We start from the raw sequence: 18485 nt of genomic DNA on the forward strand, positions 1-18485 counted from the left end.
GGTTGTAGAGAATTGGGGATTTCGGAGAATGATGGAGGCAACGGAGCCGAGGTACGTCATCCCATCCTGACGCTATTTCACCGACATGGCCGTCCCGGCACTCTACAAGCAGACTAAAGCAGAAATAACATAATCGCTGTTGAATGCAGACCGAGTCGCCGTTACATGTGATGCGTGGACGTCTGTAGCCACCGAGTCATTTGTTACTCTAACTGCGCATTTCATAACCGATGAGTGAGAGCTGAAAGCACACGTGCTTCAAACAAGAGCAATGCATGAAAGCCACACGGGTGCTAATATGGCTGAACTGCTAAGCAGTGCTTTAAATGAATGGAACATCGCAAATAGAGAAGTTGTTCTAGTTACAGACAACGCAGCTAATATGGTTGTCGCTGCCCAGATGGGTAACTTCAGCCATCTCAAATGGTACGCCTACATGCTGAACCTTGCGGCTCAACGTGCCCAGAAGGTGCCAAGTGTGGCCAGACTGCTAGGAAGAGTGAGACGCATCGGCACTTTTTTCCACTGCAGCACAATCGGTGCACATCAGCTTGAAGAGAACCAGAAGCTGCTTAACATCCCCAAGCGCAAACTGAAGGTAGACTGCTGTACTAGATGGAATAGTGCCTTTGAGATGGTGAGCAGGTTTTTGGAGCAGCAGCCTGCCATCACCGCCACACTCCTCTCCCCTCAAGTGAGAAAATCAGAGAAAGACCTATGTACACTCAGTGAGGCTGATATCACAAATGCTGAGGATATCATAGCAGCCCTCAAGCCCCTGAAGGATGCAACAACCGTCATGTCAACAGAGAGAAGCCCCACCATTTTTCTAATTGCTCCTCTGCAATCTAAACTCAATGACACAAAGGACAGTCCTAGGATGTCTCCACTGGTCAGGGAAATAAAGAGAGCCATACACGAGGACCTCAGCAAGAGATACAGCAGCAAGCAGGAGAAGCAAACTCTTCACATAGCTGCTGCCCTCGACCCTCGGTTTAAAAGCTTGCCCTTCCTGTCGGAGGACAGAGAGGAGACCTATGACAGAGTGGCTGTTGAGGCTGCTGCACAACTCCAGGTAATTCAGAAATTTTTATTATTTTGTATTATATAATATTCCCTGTAAAGTGTTACTCTGTGCATATTCTGCATAATATAACATTTATTTATTTTGTACATAATTCAATATCAAATTCAGTCATTTGTATCAAATGGCAATTTAACAATGAAGTTGTGATAAACATTTGAGCCTTTTTGTTTACACGTTTTCCTCATTATTTGTTTACCTACAACAAAATGAGCAAGAGGACGAGGAACAAACACCTGCTGCAGGGGAAGAGGACCCACCAAATAGGCATGGAAGAAGAACACAGAGCTTTGTCATCTTCCCTGTTGGAGGATCTGCTGGGGAAGCACTTCACTCAAGCTGAAAGGCAGCCACAGCCCCGAGCTGCCTACGCCAGAGATCAAGAAGAACTTAACAAGTACTGTACTAGTACTCCAGCTCTCCGTCTCTCTGAGGACCCTCTTGACTGGTGGACAATGCAATACATTTTCTTCTTATTTCCAGGCTTGCCAAGAGGTACCTGTGTATTCCGGGCGCCAGTATTGTTGCAGAACGAGTTTTTTCGACTGCAGGAGACATCATCACTGCACAACGCAGCACACTCTCATCTGAGCATGTGGATTAACTCCTGTTCTTATCCAAGAACACTAGAGTTTAAATGTTCATGCTTTTCCATTCCAATGGATATTTCCATAAAGGTTAATAAAATATAATGGAAATCAAAAGTCAAAGTCAAAGTCAGCTTTATTGTCAATTTCTCCACATGCCAAAGACACACAAAGAAACCGAAATTTCGTTCCCCCCTATCCCACGGTGACAAGACATGGCTCACAACAGACAAACAAGTAAACAAGTATAACAAAAGCGTGCTGAATAAATAATGAATAAATAACACAACAAAAAATAAATAAATAAGAGGAGCAGAAAAAAAAGGAGCAAGTGCGCGTACAGCAGACATTCCCGAAAACAGCGAAACAGTGCCGCACGCTACGCAGAAGGGGGTAGCGAGTTCAGGGCCCTAACAGCCTGGAGAAAGAAGCTGTTGGCGAGTTTGGTGGTGCGGGAGCGCAGGCTCCTGTACCTCTTCCCAGAAGGCAGAAGGTCAAACAAAGAGTGAGCCGGGTGACTCACATCTCTGGCAATCGAGGTTGCATTGCGGGCGAGATGGGAGGTGTAAATGTCCTTCAGGGAGGGGAGCGAAGCACCAATAATCTTACCAGCCGTATTCACTATGCGCTGCAGGGCCTTCAAGTTCTGTTCAGTGCAGTTACCACCCCAGACAGCGATGCAATTTGTGAGGACGCTCTCAATGGTGCCACGGTAGAATGTAGACAGGACTGCCTGAGGAGCACATGCACGCCTGAGCTTCCGCAGGAAGTACAGGTGGCGCTGAGCTTTCTTTGCCAGTGACGATGTGTTTGCGGACCAGGAGAGGTCCTCACTGATGTGCACCCCCAGGAACTTGGTGCAGCTCACCCTCTCCACCACAGCACCGTCGATGATCAACGGCAGGTGTGTCGTGTGACCCTTCCGGAAGTCAACAATGATTTCCTTGGTCTTATTGACGTTCAGCAGGAGGTTGTTGTCCCTGCACCACGTTTAATTTGACTCTTTGTTTCTTATTACAAATGCAGTGTTTTTTTTAACTGCAACTGATGAATGCTCATTCAGTGAGACAAAAATAAATGTGGAAAAAGTGCATCATATACATAAATTAAAATGCATCAATAATCGTTTTATAATCGAATTGTAACCTCTGAATCGTAATAGAATCGTGAGGTGCCACAAGATTCCCATATATATGTGTGGATATATATATATACGGCTGACTAGCTCAATCAGTAAGTCACATGACTTACAAACGGGAGACCCGGGTTCGATTCCCGGCAGGGGCACAATATGAGCAATGAGCGATTACCTTACCAACAGTCAGTGTGGGTCCTTAGGCAAGACCCTTAACGATACCACCTACCTCAGACATAATGAGAGTACAAGAAACGAAAGACATGCCGGCTCAGACGTCGCCCGGACAAACAAGGTCTGCGTCAGGTGCTGGGGAACCAGAGCACCCTGATGAAAAATGGGCTACTGGAACAAGACACAAATGGGCGAGATGCGAGAATAAGGATCTGTTGGAATGCTACTACTCCAGCAACCCGAGTGAGAGGGGTTACATGCGGAGAATGCGGGAACAATGGCAACTTTGATACCCACAGTCAACACTATCGGCCAAGCAACTAGTAGCTCAATGTTCCAATATCCATAAACGGCACCTGCTATCACAGCTCGAGATTGATGAGATACAACACAAATGCCATAGCGAAGGTCAACCAGAGCATCAGGTCAGAGACGAGTTAAATCCATGTACAAGTCCAGAGGTTGGGTACGAAACCCCAATAAGCAGAATCAAGCTGAACGAGGCAGCAACTGACCTGAAGAACAAGATCACGGTGAGAATGAATGCTCGGGAACCTAGATACACACTGCAGAGGCTAAGTGAAGTACCCTCAGAAAGTCTCCTAGGAGATGTGAATGCAGCACTGACAACAATTCCTACGGCTACCATCACTGAAACCAATGAGCTGATATACACCTCAGCAGCAGTGATCCTAGAAATGCTTGGCTACAAGAAGAATGACCATATGCGACCACAACAGTGCCCACCATGGAAGAGAAGGCTGGAGGCCAAAATCAAGATAGCACGGAGAGAAGTGAGCCAAATGACAGAGGCCCAGAAAGGTGCAATGAAAAAGCAAGTTCCCAAGAAATACAGCCAGATGCCCATACCTGAAGCACTCGAAACTGCCAAACAAACACTCCAAGCCTTGGCCAGCCGCCTAAAGAGGTACACAAGAGAGAATGAAGCCAGACGAATAAACAGATTGTTCAACACAACCAGCGAAAGTGTACGCTCAGTGGCAGGGGAATAATAGCAGAGCAGACCCACCAAGGCTGGAAACTGAACAGTACTGGAAGGATATATGGGAGCGGGAGGCATCACATAAGAAGGATACACAGTGGCTGGTGGCTCTGAGAAAAGACCACAGCAAGCTCCCTGAACAGAACCCAGTCACAGTGGCAGACATCCAGAGAAGAGTCTCAGGAATGAAAAACTGGACAGCACCAGGCCCTGACATGATCCACAGCTACTGGCTCAAGACACTGACAACTCTCCATGAGCGCCTGGCAGCACAAATGAACCAGCTGCTAAGGGATGGGACTCACCCTGAATGGCTAACCCAAGGGCGTATGATCCTGATCCAGAAGGATCCTTCAAAGGGTACAGTCCCATCCAACTACCGGCCAATCACCTGCCTCTCCACAACATGGAAGCTGATGTCGGGCATAATATCAGATAAGATCAGCGGGCACATGGATCAATACATGAGCACTGATTGGTAAAAATACCAGAGGAGCAAAACATCAACTCCTGGTGGATAGAACAGTCACCCAAGACTGCAGAACCAGACGTACCAACCTGAGTACTGCCTGGATTGATTACAAGAAAGCATATGACTCAATGCCACATACTTGGATCACTGAATGCTTGAGGCTGTACAACATCAATGGAACTCTGAGAATCTTCATTGCCAACTCGATGAAACAGTGGAAAACCACACTTGAAGCCAATGGCAAGCCACTTGCACACGTGACCATCAAATGTGGTATATACCAAGGAGACGCTCTGTCCCCAATGCTGTTCTGTATAGGACTGAACCCCCTCAGCCAAATAATCAACAAGACGGGCTATGGATACCAACTCAGGAATGGGGCCACCATCAGCCACCTCCTCTACATGGATGACATAAAGCTGTACGCTAAGAACGAGCGGGACATTGACTCCCTGATCCACACTACCAGGATCTACAGCTCTGACATCGGAATGTCATTCGGACTTGAGAAATGTGGCCGCATGGTGACTAAAAGAGGAAAGGTAATCCACACAAAGGGGGTCTCACTCCCAGAAGGAACAATAGCAGACATTGAGGACAGCTACAAATACCTTGGAATTCCACCGGCAAATGGCAACCTTGACGAGGAAACAAGGAAAGCAGCCACGGCCAAATACCTCCATCGAGTAAGGCAAGTCCTAAGAAGTCAGCTCAATGGCAAGAACAAGTCCCTAGCCATTAACAGCTACGCCCTACCAGTAATCAGATACCCTGCAGGAATCATACGGTGGCCAAAGGAAGATATACAGACCACAGATATCAAGACACGGAAGCTCCTAACCATGCATGGAGGGTTCCATCCCAAGTCCAGCACCCTGAGACTGTACACTAGCCGTAAAGAAGGAGGCCGAGGACTAGCGAGCGTGAGAGCCACTATCCAAGATGAAACATCCAAGATCCATAAGTACATCAGGGATAAGGCCCCAACGGATCACGTGCTCAGTGAATGTCTCAGACAATGGGCATCAAAGGAAGATGAGGTGCTGGAGGGACCATCATGGGAGGACAAGCCCTACATGGGATGTACCACCGAAACATAGCTGAAGTGGCTGATATCCAGAAATCCTACCAATGGCTAGAAAGAGCTGGTCTGAAGGACAGCACAGAGGCACTGATCCTGGCTGCACAAGAACAGGCCTTGAGCACCAGAGCAATAGAGGCCCAAATCTACCACACCAGACAAGACCCCAGGTGTAGATTGTGCAAAGAAGGTCCTGAGACAATCCAGCACATAACTGCAGGATGTAAGATGCTGGCAGGTAAAGCATACATGGAGCGCCATAACCAAGTAGCTGGAATAGTGTACAGGAACATCTGTGCAGAGTATGGACTGGAAGTCCCAAGATCCAAGTGGGAAACACCTCCAAAGGTGGTAGAGAATGACCAAGCCAAGATCCTCTGGGACTTCCAGATCCAGACAGACAGAATGGTAATGGCGAACCAACCGGACATTGTGGTGGTGGACAAAGAGCAGAGGAAAGCCGTTGTGGTTGACATAGTCATCCCAAATGATGGTAACATTAGGAAAAAGGAACATGAGAAACTTGAGAAATATCAAGGGCTCAGAGAAGAGCTGGAGAAGGCCTGGAGAGTGAAGACTTCAGCGGTACCTGTGGTCATTGGAGCACTAGGGGCAGTAATCCCCAACGTGGAGGAGTGGCTGAAACAGATCCCAGGAAAAACATCTGACATCTCAGTCCAGAAAAGTGCAGTACTAGGAACAGCAAATATACTGCGTAGAACCCTCAAGCTCCCAGGCCTCTGGTAGAGGACCCGAGCTTGAAGGGAAAAAGAGACCACCCACGGGGGGTGAGGAAAAGTTGTTGTTTATATATACACGTATATATATATATATATATATATATATATATATATATATATATATATATATATATATATATATATATATATATATATAGACATACATATATATACATATATATATGTATTTATTAGGGGTGAAGAGCTTTTCTCAGCTTTCTCAGTAATTTTTGCCACCTTTCCCAACTTCTACTGCACGTGTTGCAGCCATGAAATTCCAAGTTAATTATTATTTGAAAAATAAAATAAAGTTTCTGAGTTTGAGCATTAAATATGTTGTTTTTGTAGTGTATTCAATTGAATATAGGTAGGTGAAAAACTTGTGTGAAGCTGGCCCCCCACCCCACGCAAAATTTAATCAAAATAGTCTGTTTCGTTTGTGCTTTGTTTGTGCCGTGAAAGTTTTCGTTTGTCCAGCAACGGTTTTCTAGTTATAAAAGATTATTTTATATGTCATCCAGAGTTCACCCAGCCCCCCATCTGCTCCAAATGAGCCCAAAATGGTACAGTTCGTTTGTGCTTCGTTTGTGCTGCAAAGACTTTCGTTTGTGCTGCTACGGTTTCATAGATTTTACACATTTAATTTATAGCGATGACGTCACCCAGCACCCCATTTTACTCCAAATGGACCCGAAATGGTACCGCTCGTTTGTACTGGTTTGTGCTGCAAAAATTTGCGTTTGTGCTGCTATGGTTTCGTAGATATTACACATTTAATTTATAGCAATGTCGTCATGTAGCCCCGCCCCCCATTCGCTTCTAAATGGACCCGAAATGGTACCGTTGGTTTGTGCTTCGTTTGTGCTGCTACAGTTTTGCAGATATTACACATTTAATTTATAGCGATGACGTCACCGTATTTCGTCGCAAATTTCAAGCTCCTGGAATGCACTGATGCAGGACGAATACAAGGTAAATATGTTCTTAGCCTTTTTTTTTTTTCTTTTTAGCTTACAGAAAACTTTCACTGCGGGAAATGGCTTTTAGTACGAGGATATATCTGTAATTATGTTTTTATCGTGCTCATTGATTAATTTCCTTGTTATAAATAAGCCTATATGTTTTTTTTTTTTAAATTACATCAGATGTGAAAAAGGCTCACCGCAACCTAAATACCTGGTGAGTCCATGTCTGTTCCAAAACATTAATTAATGCAACAATACATGTTAGGGTTTTCAGGTTAGTTTGATCCTATGATTATGTTGGAATGTAGACTGTAATGATTAAATCAATCCTGTCTTGCCCTCACAATGTAATGATTAAATCAATCACGTCTGGCCCTCACAATGTAATGATTAAATCAATCACGTCTGGCCCTCACAATGCAGAGTCTGTTTCCCACAATAGTGTAAAACACCCCCTGCTCTGATCTTATCAGAGGCCGGGGGTTCACCAAACCTGTCCACTCCCACCCCCACTCTGTTCCTCCTAATAAATATGCCCTTGCAGGGAGGAGACTTTTAGACTTCATTCGATAATCGCTGTTCAGACAGCGACGAATGGACTCTCCACCTGCAGGTGTCTAAAAGAACTTGCCTGTCTCCTGTTTGGTTCTTGCAAAATAAGTTGGAGTGAGCAAATCTCTAACAATACATGTATGTGAAGTTGATGACAGCCAGAAAATGAAACTTGAAAACGTGAAAAAATAACTTTATTTCTCAAAGGGAACACTATCAACACTGTTTTTCAACAATCCAAACAATGCATCACTGTACTGTGTAGAACACAGCATGTGGGAATATCTTAGTATTTACCGATGCTGATTTCACTCCATTTCCCAGGTCAATATACAACTCCCAGGCATATGCAGTTCTCCTGCAGTATGCTACATAATGTCCAAGAGAATCCTGGGTCAGTCCTGGTTCAAAGGCAATGACTGCTCTCAAAGTAAAAGCCTTCTCTTTTAGCTCCAGACTGGAGGGATATTCAAGCAAGGCAACTTCCTTGCAACTGCTACCAAGGTCAGTGTCAATCCACACAAACTCTCCCAGATTGTAGCTGTGAGTAACATTCCCTTGCCTGTACTGTTGTCCTGTGTTTTGAATGCAGATGGACACTGGGAAGGATTTTCAATTGGCCTGAGGCAGAGAGAGTCAGGAAGGCTGAGTCCCACTTCAGCAGCAGTCTGAAGATAAGCCATGCCACAGGTCTGCAGGACAGCAATGTTTACACAAACAAGTAAAACTTACCTTAATACTGCAGTACTGTGAGGAGCATTGTTTTATCAAATTAACACTTGGAATATTCCTCATTGCGCTCTCAATTGCAGTGGAGATGTAGCATTGTGCATCAATTTGGAGAGCACCAGAGGTCAGGAGGACAGGTTTGAATATTTCCCCCAGCAGTTCTGCCCTCCGTGAGTATACCTGTGGGTTTACACCCTGTGTTGTGATGGTTTTCACCAGGTGGAGGAATTGGTTCCCACATTCATAGTTCAGAACAGTCTTTTCAAATGAAAAACTTTCACAGAAAGAACAGCATAAGCATTGAAAGACAGCATCAACTTTTGATGTGCAAAGTTTAACAGGCTGTTGATGGTTCCCGTTTTTCAACAATGGTACCTTGACTTTTTTCCAGCCCACGTGTGTATCAATAAGCAGCCATTTAGGACAAGGAGAGAGATATGAAGTTATCTTTCTTTTTTTCGGTGGAACCGCTAAACCTCTCCAGTTTTCAACTGCATTGTCATCCATTGGAAGACTGTCAGTAGACAGTAGATCTGGCTCCCCCCCAGAATGAGATTTTTTTCCCTTTTTGTTTACTACTTCAGTTTGAGAAGTAGTGCAGACACTATCAGGCTTTTTGACAGTCGTGGCATCACACACATCCTTTTCACTTTTTTGTTTTGCAGAGCAAATCCGCATCTTTCTCTCAATGAAGGAAAGATGACGAGCAACACAACGGTCCACACGAATGGGTAGGCTTTCATGCTTGAAAAGGCCTTTTTTTTTTATGTTCAACAGCTGCGGAACTTGCAGTGATGCTGGTGCTTTTAAAGAGAGGGACCATTATTGCTGTCCAGAGTGGCAAGTACGTAACTTCCAAGTCTTGTCCCCATCAGCCATGGCAAGTGACCTGCTCTCCTCACATATTTCTGTCACCCACTGTCGGACATTAGTCTGGATGTGCTGATTTAATGCATCACCTGGTTCTTGTCCTTCAACTTCCTCATCTGAAATGGGGACAAATTCTTCTGCGATTCGCGCTCTCAAGTATTTCTTGCACTTTTCTGATGGGATAGGGGCTCCAGAACTGTCATTACCCTCAGTTTCACTCAATGCCACAATGGTGATAGCACGAAAAAGTTCTTTTGCATGTTGCAAACATTTTGACTTAAGAAGCTGTGCTATTGACCTGACAAAGAAATCCTTAACACGAGGTATTATGTTTTTTAGGCAGTCCCATCGGCAGATCTTAATGCAGTGTGCTACAGCTACCCTGACAAAATATGGCGGTAGATGTCCAAGTTGATTCCCACGTAAAATGTTAAAGCACTCATTGATGTAGCTCTTCAGATCAGGATGAGGGGTAAAAGCCTTGACGAGAGCTCCAAGAATCGCCAGAGAAAAGTCACTCACTGCTTCTTTAGGAAAAGGTGCACCTGCATGGATCCATTCTTTCAGCCACTGTGTGATAGCATTAACTCTTCTCTAACAGCATCTGCACAACTGGGACACTGGAGCTGGTATGCCCTGTCATAACACCCTGATACAGGAAGCTATGGCCAGACATGCCATTCGGTCTCATCAGTGTTTTAACTATTGAGCCAGTTGCATCAACACATAATATTGGGAGGGATTTTTTCAAGCTCTTGTACACATGCATTTGTGTTTGACTCCAATAGTGACTTGTCAAGTCCAATGTCTTTTATGCTGTCACTGTGAGGTGCATGAGAAAATTGGATTTTTGTCACCTAATGCCAAATCATTTTTCTCTTGTTTTGCCTTGCGCAGGGTGGCCAAATTTGGCAGGTGGCTTAGCTCAGAGTCTCCGAAGTCCATCAGTTTATTTGCCTGTGATGCCCGCCATACATGTTGTTCTGCTTTCCGTCACTCACTGTTATTAAATCTTCGGAGATAGTTGTGCAATTGTCGCTTGAAAAAGTTGTATGTCTTTGTTTTTCGCCACCCTGTTGCGATATGTCTTACCGGCCTGCAGAGGTCACTTTGCATGGTAATTAGTTGGATAATACATGTGTAAGAATTGATGAGTTATCAGGATGTCAAGTCAAAAATTGTTAGAATAAAATACGTACATGGCAGGGGGTTAATGAAGATGCATGATTTTAATAATGAAAAATTGCAATGGCACAAACAAATGGTTAATTAACGATCCATGGAGCAAGGATTTAACATCTCTAGAAAATAAATTGATATTAAATAACTGACAAATTGAATGATTCACTGAGTGCAAACTAAATTTTTTTGCGGCACAAACAATCTGTACCATTTTGGGTCCATTTGGAAGTGAATGGGGGAGCGGGGCTACGTGACGTTATTGCTATAAATTAACGAACAGTACCATTTTGGGTCCATTTGGAGTAAAATAGGGGGCTGGGTGACGTCATTGCTATAAATATAATGTTTAATATCTACGAAACCGTAGCAGTACAAATGAAAGTTTTGCAGCACAATCCAGCACAAACAAAGCCCAAACGAACGGTACCATTTTGGGTCCATTTGGAAGTGAATGGGGGGGCGGGGCTACGTGACGTCATCGCTATAAATTAAATGTGTAATATCTATGAAACCGTAGCAGCACAAACGAACATTTTTGCAGCACAAACGAAGCACAAATGAATGGCACCATTTTGGGTCCATTTGGAGTAAAATGGGGGGCTGGGTGACGTCATCGCTATAAATTAAATATGTAATATCTACGAAACCATAGAAGCACAAACGAAAATGTTTGCAGCACAAACGAACGGTACCATTTTGGGTCCATTTGGAGTAAAATGGGGGGCTACGTCATCGCTATAAATTAAATGTGTAATATCTACGAAACCGTAGAAGCACCAAAAATTTTTTTTTGCGACAAACCAGCACAAACGAAGCACAAACGAACGGTACCATTTCGGTTTCATTTGGAGCAGATGAGGGGCTGGGTGAACTCTGGGTGACCTATAAAATAATGTTTCCTAACTAAAAAACCATAGCAGCACAAACAAACATTTTTGCAGCACAAACAAACGATACCATTTTGGGTCCATTTGGAAGAAAATGGGGAGCTGAGTGACGTCATCACTATAAATTAAATGTGTAATATCTACGAAACAGTTGCGACACAAACAACAATTTTTACGGTACAAACCAGCACAAACTAAGCACAAAGGAACGGTACCATTTTGGGTCCATTTGGAGTAAAATAGGGGGCTGGGTGACGTCATCGCAATAAATTAAATGTGTAATATCTACGAAACCGTAGCAGCACAAACAAAAGTTTTTGCAGCACAAACGAATGGTGCCATTTTGGGTTCATTTTGAGCAGATAGGGGGCTGGGTGAACTCTGGATGACCTATAAAATAATCTTTTATAACTAGAAAACCGTTGCTCCACAAACGAAAATTTTTACGGCACAAACCAGCACAAACGAAACAGACTATTTTCATTAAATTTTGCGTGGGGTGGGGGGCCAGCTTCACGCAGGTGTTGAAAAGGATTTTCAAATCGGTGTATTTAGTTTTTATTTACATTTTACACAGTTTCACAACTTCAACCGAATTCGGTTTGTAATTGACTCGTCTACAAGTGAAGAAAACCCAATCGCAAATTCACATTGTGGCGGTTTAAAAACACTTAGTTCTCTGCGTAACTAAGGAAAAATGATGTGACGAAAGTAGCGTCAAAATGCTGCCGAAAATAAGGCGGATGTTGTCGCGTCAGTACTGCCAGTTAGTGAGATTTACAGAGGCAAGCCGATTTCCGTAAGATGCCGTCGCGGCGGGCGGGCGAATGCTCGCGAGTCGCCGAGGCTAACACCCCCCCAATATAAACAACATTTTCTCAACGAATATACACGATTCACGAAAATGATACTTTCGAGGGAAAAAAAACCCACGGAAATCCGCGGATCCGTGGAAAATTATCATTCCTGATAAATGCGTCGCTGTTGTTGCTGTATTACTTTTGTCGTAAATGTGATGTACAAAGACACAAAAGTAACATGGTCGAGGCTTTAACGAACCTGTTATCAAGATGTTTGGTTGTCTCATTTTTATACAGAGCACCCAACGCGTGCCCTGTTAACAGCAACCTGAAATTGAAAGTAAATAAATATATAAATAAATCACATGCTACGGTGTTTGAAATATGGTCCTAAATATTTGCTTTGACCAATTGAAAATAAATACATAAATCACATGCTATGGTGTTTGCAATATTGTGCTAAATATTTGCGTTTGGCATTACTTGACATACTGACCTGGAAAGATAACACCAGGGATAGCTCTGCAGTAATTTACTTTGTCAGAACCCTCGGGTGAAATTGCCTCTGCACATAAAAACGTTGCCATAAATTGATATGTCAACGCAGTTTACGTTAACTGTCGCACAATTTACGACAAGTTTGCCGTAAATCGATGTGTCAGTGCAGTTTACGTTAACTGTCGCGCAATTTACGACAATTTTCGTCGTCAGTCCCTGCGTCAGCGCAATTGTAAAGGTGAGAAATATTGCCACCTTTTCATTGTCGAATTTCATTATAGATAATGTGGCTCGCTGAGTACGTTTGACTAAAGGTAGTTTGATTTGGTAATATTATCCTCAACCTATTTTTGATTAGGCATAGGGGAATTAACTCCACTAGATTGTTGTGAGACGTAAACTATGGGGAATGTTGCGTGTAATGTAATGAAAACAAATGCTGAACATTATGAGGGCTCATTTCGGTGTGCTCCTTTTTGTTCCCTTGTTATCAAGCACCACAGTCATGTATGGAAAAGTCGTCATGAGAAGAGAAAGTTGCTTCAGGCGGTCATTTTTAAGAAGTCCTAATATAATAGGCTATAAATGGATGGGCAGGTGACTTGAATCCTAATTCCAGTGCCCTTTCTTGAAACCAAACTCAAATAAATTGCGACACTCACACATCCAGCTGACGGGGGTGAGGAGCAAATTCAGCAACAGATTTGTGCTCCCCCGTCAGAGCACAAAGAGATTTGGACAGTCGTTTATTCCAGCTGCACTCCGACTCTACAATCAGGCCCGCAGGCGCGGGGAGACCGGGAGCTAGAGACTTGGGACTTTTTATCTGCACATGATGCACTTTAGTAAACTACCAGCTTGCACTGCATGTTATTGGACCAGCAGTGCGTTATATTTATTGCATTGTGAACTTTGTTTTTTCTGTTTGTCTTCCTCTTTTTTTTTAAATGTCACGAGCTGTTTGACAACTAATTTTCCCCAGAGGGGACAATAAAGGTTTCAATCAATCAATCAATAAATCAATCAATCAATCAACCAATCAATCAATCAATGCTGACTCGTTGGAGTCTTGGCTTGGCCATCAATTAGGGTGCCTTTGTTTCCCTTGGTGATAGTGTTTTAAGGAACAGGTAAAGGGACTGTGTGTGAGGAATAAATACACATGATGTGGGCTGATTAATATTTGCATTTAAATGAAAAACCACAAACACCTAAAATATACTTTACTAATCATTTTATACTAATCTGAATGTGTGTTAGACAGAACTGCTGTAATGAAAAGTTAATTGAAATGTGATCTGCCTTACAGGTGGGTGGATCCAGCATTCATTGATTTGATAGGACATAACATAATTGATTCTAAAAAGATAAGGAGTCAGGTTTTGGGCCCCCAAATTGAACTAATGAGGCCTCACACAAGGAAAGGAGAGACTGGCAGATCAGACCCTTGTACCATGTACCGACAGGTACACTCTGGCCACAAGGATAAGGATGAACCCTGGATAGACAGATACAGGCCATATTCTAAAGTAAGTATCCATACGTCTCACGCACATGCATGTTCACACACATGCACACACACGCATACACCATGCATACAACACACATGCATGCAATTTCCACTATTGACATCAATATTTAGTTTGGTCTTTTCATACTCCTTGTGAATCAATGAAATACATTTACATTTACTATTGATGGATGGTAACATGCAGCTCGGTTGGCGCACTGGTTAGCACGTCCGCCTCACAGTTAGCAGGGTGCGAGTTTGATTCCACCTCTGGCCCTCCCTGTGTGGAGTTTGCATGTTATCCCTGCGTCCGCAAGGGTTTTCTCCCACATCCCATAAACATGCCTGAGCACTCCAAATTGCCCCTAGGTGCGGGTGCGAATGGTTGTTTGTCTCTGTGTGGCCTGCAGTTGGTTGGCAACCGGTTCAGGGTGTCCCGATGACTGCTGGGGTAGGCTTCAGCACACCCGCGACACCCATGGGGACAAAGCGGAAAATGGTTGGTTGGATGGAAACATATTTTACTTTATTTTGCATTTGTTAGCTCATATGGTTAGCTGAAAATACCTTCAGTGTTCTACACCAAAAGTTGCTCACAGCCACTACATGACTGTCAGGCCGCTAGAAGTTCACTGAAGATAGCCCGATTGTACCAGTAGAAATTTCATAAAGAAATAAATGAACACATTCCTGCTCTTTAAATATGTGATATTAAATTGACTTAACCACTTCAATTGGTCATCATCATTAATAATTTTACTGTGCAGTGCATTTTTTGTACGCACCAGGTGGCGTTGTCACGTTACTAAAATTTTGACATTACTGTTACCTTTGACTATACCTGCATGAAACACCTCAATACCAATACTGTATTGCAAAACAGTTTTGCGAAGGTTTCGGGATGGAATGTAAGGTACAACCAGATTGACAAGATAGGACGGCGCTAAGCCACGCAGTGTTTTATAGGTTAGTAAGAGAACCTTGAAGTCACATCCTAAGTGGACCGGGAGCCAATGCATGTTGGCAATTATCGGGCTAATATGATCAAACTTTCTCATGCTTGTGAGCAGTCTAGCTGCACTGGTTTGTACCAACTGTGGACTTTTAATACTAGACTTAAGAAGAGCAGAGAACAATACATTACAGCAATCAAGGCGCAACGTAACAGACGTATGTACAGGGTCCAGCAAAATGATCTAACACATTTGTAGGCTCAATAAAATGCAAATTAATTAAAGAAACAAAACCTTTTTTTTTTTTTTTCCGAAAAGTACATACAACACAACACATTTTGTTTTACTTCATTTCATTTAATTTTCGTTTCGTTTTCGAATAATGTTGATTCGTTTCGTTCCAGTTGCTAACATGAATTGGACCGGTGAGCATCGCACTTTCGTTGTGGAAATGTTTATCAAGAACGAATCTGTAACTGTAACACAATGAGCATTCCATTTGCGCTTCAGACTTGGTAGACTGCTCGAAACCCGATCTTGTAATGGGTTACTAACTTCAGAGCCAATGGATCAGCATTGAAACGAAAATCAACCGGCCGACCTTGCACCGCCAGAACTCCAGAAAATGTGGCAGTGGTAAGACCAAAATAACATTATTCTAAAACGAAACGAAAATAAAATGTAATGAAACAAAACAAAACAAAATGGCATGATATGTACTTATCAAAAATAAAAACTAAACATTTTTGTTTCTTTAATTTATTTGCATTTTATTAAACCTACAAATATGTCAGGTCATTTTGCCGGACACTGTATAATAATTTCAGCATCACGGGTTGAAAGAACGAATCTTCGCAATATTTCAGCGGTAATAAAACGCAGTTCTAGTTATGTTCTTAATGTGTTTTTGAAAGGAGAGATTTTGGTCAAATATAACACCAAGATTGGTTACAACATCACTTTGGATAATAGTACATTTATCTAACCCAGCAATCATCGGGCAGTAGGCGTGGGACACCCTGAACTGGTTGCCAGCCAAATAGCAGGGCACACAAACAACCATTCACATTCGCACTCACACCTATGGACAATTTAGAGTGTTCAGTCCGACCATCATGCATGTTTTTGGGATGTGGCAGAAAACTGGAGTACCCAGAGAAAACACGCAGAAAACAAACTCTCAACCCCTGAGCTGGGAGGCGGACGTGCTAACCAGTGCTCCACCATGTTGCCAAAAATATGTTGTCAAACCTGCACTTATTATATTTAAGCCGCCGGCTTCCCATTAAAGGGTTAAATAAGACGGGGGTAAAGAGACTCGTCCGAATTGCTAACCACCTTTATTAAATTAATTCTAAAAGAATCAATATAATATCTTTATGACGCCAATCTCTTTGAAGTCAAACGACGCTCGTGCCGAGTAACTTGAAATTGAGACACGTCGTCAGAATAACCGCGCCATACTGATGGCTCCCTTCTGTGATTTGAGGTTTTTGTTAAATTTCGGATATATTTAGGTGTCTTTGTTAAGACCTCAGGGATTCGTTATTTACACTAGCGCGCATTCGCCCCAGCTGAGCTTAAGATAACTATTTGGAACCAGATCTGACAATACCTAATGTTAAGGATTAAAGCTGTCTTCACTTTAAAAATAATTAAACGGATTTAAAGAATATGATAGGGAAATAAAGAAAATTTAAAGTTCCAATTACTGCATATAAAACCATGCTCAACATAGTTAATACGAAATAATCGATAACCGAATCAAGGATTAAGAACAAATTTAATGAATGAGCAAGAAAAAGAATTACAAGTCAAAAAACAACAATGAATTCCACTCAGCCATCTCAGAACAAAACAGGAGACAAAAGGTCTAAAATCCTATTTGGTTGAACAAGTCGAGTGATCGGCTCTCCTTTGTTCCAAAATCCGAATTCCGTTTAAAAAGAGGAAAGGTCTGCCGATGATTAGAGTAGCCAACGCCGTAACGTTGGCGTCTTCCCCTTTCTGCCCGAAGCAGCTGTCTCCTCTGCCTTCCTCGAAGCTTAAAATTTGACAAAGTCCAATTTGAAGCATAACATTTGACAAAGTCCAATTTGAAGACTCTGGAAATTCATTTTAGTAGATGATGGTTCAATCTCAAAAAGAATGAAAAATCCATCTTCGTCAAAACGCCGTTCTTTACTCCGGCCAGCAACAGGGCCATCGCCCTGACCAGAAAGAGCAGCCTAGCTCTGTGTCAGGATGACATATTTATAGGCTTCCCTTGCACGTGACTTCCCCTATAGGTCTCCCTAAACGTGACAGGGATTTCGCTGTAGGCCTCTATAGGTCCCCATAGGTCCTACACCTATATTTTTTACTAAAAATAGACTGCAGCTGCATCCTCAACCGGATAAGGTGACCTCTGGGTCGGGCTCATGCGTGGGATCGCAGTCTTCACCTGACTCTCCGCTAGGAACCACTGGTTGCCTTGGCAACTTTGGTCAAAACAGCAAGCATTGCGCATGACTTTTCTCTGCTGCTGTTTCCTGTTATGCTCGTTCTTTCACTATTAGCCCTTGATGTCTCCTCTCAACTTAATACATTCAGGTATGGATGGAACACCAATGTTAAATACAGGTTGGATAAAACATTGCAACATTAATAACATATATATTGTCTAGTAAAGATCAATCTTAACACATAATCATACTTATAATAATGGGTTCTTCTAACTTTAACATGCTTAAAATTATGGCATAGCAAACTCATATTCCAAAAGTGTGTGTTGCTACGTGTTTGAACAGGTCGTGTCCTCCCAATTGCTAACAATTTAATTTAGTAGATTTGTTAGTTTCCATCAGGTCAAGCTTTAACACCATCTACTGGTTAAATATTTGAACTACTACATGTTTTGGGATAGTCAATGTGCCTGGGCCAAATTTGATACCCAGTTTTACACCATCTTGTACCACCATGCCACTTGACAATGTTAAACAAAGTTTAAAAAAATTCACAACTCTTTTCCTGTTCATTCATTGACTATGGCTGCATAGACTCTTTTGTACTTTTAGGGTGCTACCCATGCTTGCCAATTTTTGTAGTCCAATGGACTGATATTGATTTTTATTTTGCCGCTCTTGGTGGCTCTACCTCGCCATTTTATTGTCAATGTTTATGTTGACATTAAAATATCAAAATTTCCATGATAGCGGTTGAGTGTGCAAAGGTTAAGCTTTTGTGCATGTTTAGAGTGTCAAAAATGTGATCCTTTATGGAGA

The 18485-nt window shown here is 42.7% G+C and overlaps 2 protein-coding genes across 14 annotated transcripts in view; one reads left to right on the forward strand and one right to left on the reverse strand.

The window, feature by feature from the left end:
- Positions 1–12912, reverse strand: part of ak6 (adenylate kinase 6) — a 59505-nt gene extending 46593 nt beyond the window's left edge. The window contains exons 1-3 of one of the 2 annotated variants that reach the window (XM_049762469.2): positions 12758–12794; positions 12521–12589; positions 6126–6175 (exon numbers count right to left, since the gene is read on the reverse strand). In XM_049762469.2, the coding sequence (XP_049618426.1) occupies positions 6126–6135 (10 nt within the window). In that variant the 5' untranslated portion in view covers positions 6136–6175; positions 12521–12589; positions 12758–12794. Of the gene's footprint in view, positions 1–6125; positions 6176–12520; positions 12590–12757 lie in introns of both variants that reach the window. The other variant, XM_049762466.1, reaches the window with a different exon arrangement.
- The window catches only part of rad17 (RAD17 checkpoint clamp loader component), a 183008-nt gene continuing 177432 nt past the window's right edge, over positions 12910–18485 (forward strand). For all 12 annotated transcript variants that reach the window (XR_011086589.1, XR_011086588.1, XM_068650069.1 and 9 more), the window contains exons 1-2: positions 12910–12997; positions 14069–14288. Coding sequence is in view for 10 of the 12 variants with exons in the window: in XM_068650069.1 (XP_068506170.1) it covers positions 14163–14288 (126 nt within the window). In the remaining 2 variants the exon portion in view is untranslated. The remainder of the gene's footprint in view (positions 12998–14068; positions 14289–18485) is intronic.

The sequence above is a fragment of the Syngnathus scovelli genome, chromosome 3, assembly GCF_024217435.2.
Source record: "Syngnathus scovelli strain Florida chromosome 3, RoL_Ssco_1.2, whole genome shotgun sequence".
Classification (NCBI taxonomy): domain Eukaryota; kingdom Metazoa; phylum Chordata; class Actinopteri; order Syngnathiformes; family Syngnathidae; genus Syngnathus; species Syngnathus scovelli.